General features: G+C 56.6%; 1 protein-coding gene across 1 annotated transcript; it reads right to left on the reverse strand.

Moving 5' to 3' along the window:
• Window positions 1–352: 352 nt before the first annotated feature.
• ADM (adrenomedullin) lies at window positions 353–2979 on the reverse strand. The gene is made up of 4 exons (XM_072338702.1): window positions 2855–2979; window positions 2169–2279; window positions 1761–1898; window positions 353–1304 (listed from the first exon to the last, which is right to left on the reverse strand). Exons 2-4 carry the CDS (start codon window positions 2264–2266, stop codon window positions 1028–1030), a joined length of 513 nt encoding a protein of 170 aa, XP_072194803.1. The 5' UTR covers window positions 2267–2279; window positions 2855–2979; the 3' UTR covers window positions 353–1027.
• Between the last annotated feature and the right edge of the window lie 5569 nt (window positions 2980–8548).

Raw genomic sequence — 8548 nt, forward strand, 5'->3', positions numbered from 1 at the left:
CGCGATCAATCCAAGCCATGACATGTCTCAGCCCTGCCTGGAACACATGGCTAAGAGAAGGCCTTGGTGCCTTCTGAGCGACTCTGCCCCAGGATTTAAGATGCACGCCTGCTCGTGAATCTACTCACCCTAATGAGATAAGGCTAGCAGAGCCTCTAACCCAGCAGGGTTTAGGCTATTGCAGAATGTCCATGCTAGGTTAGTAAGGATAGGGCTGAAGAAAGTAAGAAGCCTTCCATCTGACCCTCTGCCCCCACTAAAAACAACAGAAGTGATTTATGTAATGGTGTTTACTTTATTTCACATATTACCCTTGGAGAACAGTTGATACATTCTCTACATCTTTCACCAATCTGGAATGCAAGATAAAAAAAGGTATGGAAAAAGAGTTTAACAACATTTGACATTCACGATATGAAAAATAGAGGGGATACAATGTTTTAAAATGCCCATATGCAATATATATATATATATATATAAAACGTATAAAAATAAAATATATTTCCCCAAAAAAGATACAAACATTACACAACACAGAACAATCTTAAATACCAATACGTATCTCATGATCCACGCACACCGCACTTATAATTAACGAAATCCACGTACGATTGCACTTTTCCTCTCTGTTCAAGTATATTGCAGTCCCCGCAGGGACTGCTCAGTGTCCGATTCCCTGCCGGCTGCGCAGAGCGCAGAGGGTAGAGCAGGTGTGGGCCACGTCTCCGCGACGAGGGCGGACCGCGCACCACAGCCGGCCGCGGGGGTCCCCTGAGCGGCTCTCCCGGGATGGAGGGGCCGGGAGGCTCCGCCGGCGATGGAGGCCCGGCCCCGGGTGCAGCGGCGGGCCCGGCGCGGGGATCGGCGCCTCCGGCGGCGCCTCGCCCGGGGCGGGGAGCAGCTCCGCGGCCGCGACCTTCACAGCTTCCCCGCTCCGTCCGTCTGTCCGCGGGGTCCCGGCCGAGCGGGCCGCGGGGGCTCCCGGCTCGGTGTTAGTCCGTCCGCCCGAGGCGGCCTCGGCGGGCGCTCACACGCCGAGAATGGGGACGCGGGGCTCCGCCCGCACGGTCCGGAGGAAACTGTCGGGCAGGGAGCGCCGGCGGCGGCCGTAGCCCTGCGGGCTGATCTTGTTGACGGGGGCGGCGCCGTCTTTCACTTTGTCGGTCAGCTGGTAGAGCTGATGGGCCAGCTTCTGCACCGTGCACGTCCCGAAGCGGCACCCCATGCGGAAGGTCGGGAGGTGGGGGTAGCTGTTAACGCTCTGGCGGTAGCGCTTGACACGGATGTGAGCATCCTCCCGAACGCTGCGAGGGAGAAAGAGAGAGACGGGGTGTGAGACGGTGAGGCCGGAGAGGAGAGAAGCCGACGGACGCGGGGCGGGGAGCGTGGGGAGTCCCCGGCCGGAGGAGGGCCCGCCCCGACGGTGCGGCCCCGGCTCTGCCCTCCGCCGGGCGGCGGGACACGGATGCGAAGCGGCTCTGAGCCCGCCGCCGAAAGGGAGAGGTCCCGCCGCTGGAGGGCTGTTACTTTATCTGCGGAGCCAGGGCTCGAGTTACTATTTATGTTTGAGTTTCGCAGTAAAGGCGCTGCTATCTCTCGCCAGCTCGGGGCGCGGAGAAAGGGAGGTGGGAGGCGGCTCCCAGAGCTGCGCAGTCCCTGCGGGACCCGTCCGCGGGGCTCGGGACGCGCGGCGTGAGGGAGCCCCGACACCGCGGATCCGGACTCTGCACCGTCCCAAGCGCAGCGGGGCTGTTAGTTACCTGGGTTGCGAGACGCGGGGATCCTTCACGTCCTGGGTCCGTACGAGCGCCTGCACGTCGATGGCCGCTCCCAGCCCTCGGGGCGCGCTCGGAGGCCTCACGTCCCGCTTGGCCCGGCTCAGTACCCAGTTCGTCCATCTACGAGGAGCGCAAGGGAAGGGGACAGCCTGTTAGCGCAAGCTTGCGGAGCAGAAGCCAAACCAAATACATTCGAGGGGCGATAATCTGCCAGCGCCGAGATTTTTACATCTGGGGAAGGCGGGGGGGGCTTGTTTCCCGAAAGAGTACGGGGCGTTTTAGGATCCGTGCCATTCCCGCGGGGCACAATTCCCTTCCTCCGGTGGCTGCCGGACCCGGCGCGGGGCACGTAAACTCGGGGCGGGCAGGGGGTCGCGCTCCCATACTCACTTTCGTTTGAACTCTGTGGCTACGTCCACCCTCGCAGCATCCACCCCGAAGAATGTCGCAGAGCCGAGATAGAGTAGCGCTACGTGAACCAGTTTCATTCTCGCTGAACTCCTGGTGGAATGAGAAGAGAATGATAAGCATGCTCGCTGCTACAAGTCACATCTGTCCTTTTTATTTATTTACTTTTCCCTTCCCCAGTGGCTCTATAGCGCTTCCTCCCTCAGGAGAGCCCCCAGGCTGCCGCGAGCTTCGCGTGCGCTCTGAACCCAAAGCGAGTATTTGCTCAGCAACTTTGCACAGAGTAAATAACTCAGGCTCCAAAACACACGTTTGCCGAAAGCCGTGCTTGCAGTGGCGGCCGAATACCAGCAGGACGGCCAGAGTACCCCCAGCGGCTCGCATCGGGATTAAGCGAGCGCACGAGAGCAGGGGCTGCCTCGGGCGCACCGTTCCGCAGCTCCGACAAGTGCCGCGCTGCCAGGAAGGCACCCCCGCCTCTCATTTCCCCCCGCACGCAGAGCGGCGAGCTGCGGATCTCACGCTGTGAGCTGCTGCTGTCGCCAAGAGCCAGTGCAGGGCTCAGCAGCGCAACCTCCAGCTTCCACACAGCCCAGTTCTGGAGATTTGCAGTTCCTCTCCACCTCCCTCTTTTTTTTTTTTTTTCCTCTTAAGATAAAGGTGCTTACCTGGCAGTGAGGATAATCCACTGAACCAAATGCTCTCGTAGTAGCGATCCGAAGTTGCACAGTTTCCTGAGGAGCGAGAACTCCTTCTTTGTGTGTGCGAAGTAACCACTGCCGGGCTGCGCTGCTCCGCGCCCTTTTATAGAGTTGCCGGGGGGGGAAGTGGGAGGACCTCGGCGTGCCCGCCCGGGCGACTCCGCTTTGACACTTACCCCTCCCCACCCCCCCGGCATTTCACCATGGGATGGGGGCGACCCATCTGAGGGTAAAAATAAGATGATTGTTGGAAATCGTCTTCAACGCCCCCCCGGGTATTTTGTTGCTAACGCCAGATTTCAGATGTGGGTTCGGAGCCGTGGCATACCTTGCACTACTGATAAGCCCCCCGCTCTGGTTGACAGGGGACGTGCCTTCAACTGCCGCTGCAGAACGCCGCCTGCACGTCCGTGCGGGTCCTCATTGGGAGCACGTTAACTCCGGCCGGGGGGAAGGGGTGCGGGACCAGACCCGGTCCGTGTCAAGGTCCTTCCACATCCATCAGATAGCAAGGCTTCGGCAATCCATATTTGGACAACGCGAGCTATACCGAGCGACTGCAATGAATGTCAGCCTTCTTTACACAAGTACGGAGGTGACAAATCCGGCGTCGTTAATATTTATGACTCAACGTGGTGCATTTTTCATCTAATAAAATGTACTTATGTACTTGGCCAATTCAGACAAATCACAGACCGAATGGCTTTGGAACATGGGGGCCGAGAGAGCCCTTCTGCGCCTCGTTCCGAAGGGAGAGGCACTCTTTGGCCGTGGGGGCGTCACGCGCGCGAGGGCATTTGGGTCCTCAGCCTGCGGACCTCTGTGGATGTGACCTCTCCGACTTCACCGCTCCACAGCTAATCCGGGGCGCAAATATTTGCAGGGTCGGGGTCTCTAGCAGCACCCTCCTGGCCGTGCAGCGCTCAAACTCTTTTTTCCCCCGGTCTTTATCACCTTTGCACCTTGCTCCGTCCGCGCGGAGCCGTGCCCTCGCAGGAGCGCTGCCGCCCGCACCAGCCGTGCCGCTTCCTTCTCCGCGTTGCCGCGTCGCGGCTCAGCGCTCCGAGGGAAATGCCCCCGGCAGCTGCGCCCCGACGCCGGCCGAGCCCCGCAGAGCGCCTGGGGCGGGGGACCGGCTGGCGCGCGGCGGACGTTTCTCTCGCATCTCACCGCGAGCGAAGCGTTTCAGAGGTCGGGTGAGACTGCCCTCTCGACTCTGCCTTTCTAGATAGCCGCGGTCCGTGCTACGCCCCGGACAGGTATGTGCGAGGGGATGACGGAACCATTCCCGAGCACGGTCGAGGTGCTGCCTGCCCTGCCTGTGCGGGGCAGCTGCTTGCCCCTCGCTGCGCCGCTCTCCTCGCAGCCCCGCCGGGCTGGTCGCCTACTGCAACACGCCTCCTCGGCGCACCTGCCCAGCGGGCAACGCGAACGGCGAGAGCCGGACGACCTCGGGCTCTGCCCCGACCCCGCCGAGGCGCCGTCGCGCTGCCTGCCCCGCGGGCCGTGCTGCGAAGCAGAATTGCGCCGAACGAGAGGCTGGGCTCCTTTCTCCGGGGGAGGAACGGGGGAAAATAAGTGCTCGAGAAAGGGACGGTGACACCGGCAGAGCCGCACGTCGTGACAGCATTGCGGTGGTTGCTCTTAGAGGGCTCGTGAGGCGGCTCAGGCTCCAGAGTACAAACGTGTCCCCGACCGGCAGAATTCGAAACTGAATCTAACTCCTGTGAAGATAAGGCAGGATTTCGTGTCACGGGCATTGCTTAGATTCAGTTTAAATCTCCTGTTCCAGTAAAAAGCCACACACTTCCCCAAACGCTGGAAAATCCCTCATTAAAGTCCTTGGCCAAAAGGGAATTGCATTTTGTATACTCTTAGGCAAACAGTGCTGAAAGAATGCTGCTTGGTTTAGGAATAACAGTAATCCAAGTCACGTGTGAGTGCCATGCTGATTACAATACCAGTGTAGTGACAAAGTCAGCTCATACAACCTCTCGTGGTGACAAACGTCGGCACAGAATGAGGCAAGAGGTGATTTTTTTGCCTGAGATTTGTGCGAGAGCTTCGGCAGGTACAGCCAGTTTCAGAGCTAACACAAACCACGTCCTTTCCAATGCTTGTTTTGTCCTTCCTAAGCCCTCGCAGTCCTACATGGTTTGAAAATGAGCAATAGGCACTGAATTTGTGCTCTGAGGCAGCAGCGGGGTCTGCTTTGTAAAAAATGACTTTGAAAATAGTTATTTACATTAAAAACCAACTCGCACAGCATGGTCCGTGGAAATATTTTTTGCAAAAGACTGTCCTGAGGCAATGGCACGCAGTTCAGCAAGACCGGGCTCTTCTCAGAAGGGTCATCTCTCCTCCAGATGCTGCCTCGTGGAGAAGCTGGTCTGGAGAGACACCCGGCTTGAGAGCTTGTTTACCCATTAGCTTGGGCATGTCTTTCATCCTCTCAGTGTTGCCATAGGTATGGACTTCACAGCACGTACCTGCTTCTCTAAGCAGGTTTTGAAGATCAGTTGCTCTTTTGTACAGCGTTTTATTCATGCTATGTTTTATTCCAAAAGGAAAGGTCTGAAATCTGTGGGCATCAGCTGGGAATCAGTTTGAGACAAATTCTCTGCTGATTACAGAAGAAAAAAAAAGTTACTTGAAGCCAGCGGGAGTGCTTTTGTGTATTTTGTATTTCAGCTCAGGTTGATTCAAACTTTCCTGAATTCATATGCAATGAGTATGACTGTACTGGATTGTACCTCAGGCTGTATGAGATGAGCACAAAGATGATACTAACAGAAGAATGGCATGCTATGAAAGGTGTAAAAAACAGCCAAGTTCCACACACAAAAAGGCCTTGGTGATGGTGCACCTTAGGGCACCTTAGTCAGCTTTATCTGTGCCAAGGGACAATTCCATCTCCCATAGTCAGACTGGAGACGTGATGCTTTTAGTGAGCGTTATGTCTGGTAGGTTTGAACCAACAGCAAACAAAGCCTTCTAAATGAGAGTGGGATGCATATTGATAGGGGAGAGCTGCTCTGGGTCAGGGCTGCTTTCCTGTTCTGGCAAGAGGTGCCAGAAAACTGTTGGGTGACACTGGATGAAGGGACTGCAGGCTGAATGTGACCTTTGTGTTTCTTGAAGGAGCTGACTGAACAAGGTACTGTGAACCTTCACATCTTTTTGGTGCAACATCATCACTTGTGTGCTTTCTATTTGCTGGGGTGCTACTGCCTCACCATTCCTCCCCCAGGACAAATAAGACAGCTGTTTACTGGGTCCTTCTGGGCACCTAGGCCTTGGTGTCTACCCTCAGAAGATGCTCTGGGAGCCGCTTCATAGCTTGGTAGGAGCCAGCCTACTCTGCTGGAACACAGGGAATTTTGTTTTATACTGATCTGGATAAAAGTTCAGTTTGCTTTGTTTTAGACTTTAGGTGAACAAACAATGTCTGTTTCACTTCCTCATTTGTCCTATAGGAGTATTAGATTGCTCTCTACCAAAGGGAAATTAAGGAAGTAAGCTACAGATGACTGAATCCTATTGGAGTCCAGGCAGGTATGCAGCCAAACAGCTGTGCTCAGAGCCAGCGCAGTGCCCTTCCTGTCACCACTACTTCAGTAGCAGATGTGCCTTTTCTTGGGACATGCTTTACAGACTGACCAAACTTTGGTTGTATTGGTCAAGGTGGAAGAAAGAGCAAGACTGACCAGTGGGTGCTAGTAGTACTGGGGCTTCAGCAGGCAACACGTACTGATTTAGAATTTGTTAGTCCTCTGGGAAAAGTGTTAGGTGATATTCTCTTGCCAGAGGCTGGCTTAAAACAGAAGTGAGGCTTAAGTACTGAGATTTGTTACTACATTTTGAACTTTTCTATGGGTGCAGATATGATAACCCTAGGGTCCTGTTTGAACTCCAAATTAGATAATTTCTTAGCATCTCTGAACTGTCCCTCCAGGTTTAGCTATGTACAGTGTTATCCTAAGCTGCTGCATGCCCTGGCTTCATGCTGTTGAGCAGCTGCAGCATCCACCCCCACGGTACGGAGCCTTATCCTTGTCCCACTTCATGGGTAATGTGTGGCTCCATTAAGATTTGCGGTCCTTTTTTGCTACTTCAAAAAAGCCTCAGCGTTTTGAAAGCAGCTCTGGGACTTGCAGTCATTACTTCAGGATCCTGATCCAAAGAGTCAATGTGTAACTTAAGAAAGGGAATCCCTCTAGCTCCTATCCCGTTCAGGAACTGACATCTCAAAAAATATTTTCATTGTTTCCATTACATATTTTGTGCTTTGTTTCACATTTACTCTCAATGCCAACAGACACTTTTATTAGGTGTAAGTCTTTCTATGTTGGCATCTGACTTAAGAACACTAAGCTGTGAAGCTGAGTTCTCCAGGACCGCAGCCCTTCTCTGAAGAGGTAAAAGCAAAAACACTGAAGATTCTCAAGGCTTCCTGACCAATCTGTGTCTGGGTTCTCAGCAAGGTGTTGCACTGATGTGGTGTCTTGGCTGCATAGGAGGTGTGAGTACTTATTGTACTTATTGCATGCCTGAGACAAACAGAAACATCTCTGTGATACTGCTAGTGACTGCTGGATCCTGCGGGATGGTGGATGGCCAGGAGCAAACTCAGTGAACTTGCTGTATTTCCGTGTGCACTACGGCTGCTGCAGCTCCTCGCTGTAGTTGAACCGACGTCCTTTGTGCTGTTCTCTCTGTGCTGTCAAACAGGACATACGTGGGACCTTAGCGTATCGTTTTGGCAGGCTCTCCGCTAGTTAGTGCTGACAGACACCCGTTTATCAGCCTCATCTCTGAGACAAGGCGGCCTGCCGGGCTTTCGAGAGTGAGTCCAAACGGTACCGGCCCCGTCTGTGAGACATAAATAGAAATATAATATCCGCCGAGCGCTCGACGCGCCGCCAGGCATTGCAGGCAGGCAGGCAGTGCGGGCTGGAGGCCGGGCAGCGGCGGGGCACGGCGTGAGCGCCCGCTCGGGACTCGCTTTATCCCCGCCCGGCGGCCGCCGCAGGCAGCGGGGGGTCACAGCAAGGGATAGTCGCGGTCGAAATCCTGCCCCGGCTCCCAACTGCCGGACGAGCGCCCGGCGGGCACCGCCCGTGAGCCGCGCCGCATCGCTGGGGCCGTTCGGCGCGCCATGTTCCGCGCATCCCGGGCAGGACGTCAACAGGAAACCTCCTGGAAACGCGAGCCCGCATCCCCGGGGCAGCGCTCGCCGCCGGGTTCGTACCCGCACGGGAGATGCGGTGCGACGACCCCGCCCTCGGCTCCTTTCAGGAAAGGCGCCCTCGGGAGCGGCAACGCGGACCGGGCGCCGGGAGCCGAACCGCTCCGCTCCGCCTCCGGGTTTTGGGCAGCGCCGGGGGCACCGCCGCGCCACGAGCCCGACCCGCCCGGCTCTGAGGAGAACGCGGCGTAGCTCCGCGCCGCGCTGAGGGGACGAAGCCCGCCGCGGGCACGAGGTCCGGGCACGAGGCGCCTCGTTTCACGGCTCGGCGGCAGCGCGGCCAGACACAGCCCTGGAGCGGCGGCCGCCGCTCGCCCCTCGCACGGAACGGAGCAGCGCGGGCCCGTAGCCGCCCGCAGCCCACGCCCAGCCCGGCGGGGTCACGGCGCAGCGGCTCGGCGGCGCGCAGGCGC

Source organism: Excalfactoria chinensis, chromosome 5, assembly GCF_039878825.1.
Source record: "Excalfactoria chinensis isolate bCotChi1 chromosome 5, bCotChi1.hap2, whole genome shotgun sequence".
In the NCBI taxonomy this organism is placed as follows: Eukaryota; Metazoa; Chordata; class Aves; order Galliformes; family Phasianidae; genus Excalfactoria; species Excalfactoria chinensis.

Bases quoted from the DNA above. Each gene is read 5' to 3' on its own strand.
- ADM (XM_072338702.1), bottom strand. From the start codon at position 2,266: ATGAAACTGGTTCACGTAGCGCTACTCTATCTCGGCTCTGCGACATTC. The intron at 1,899-2,168 runs GTGAGTATGGGA...CGCTCCTCGTAG, and splicing joins GCCACAGAGTTCAAACGAAA to ATGGACGAACTGGGTACTGA. The intron at 1,305-1,760 runs GTAACTAACAGC...TCTCCCTCGCAG, and splicing joins CCCCGCGTCTCGCAACCCAG to CGTTCGGGAGGATGCTCACA.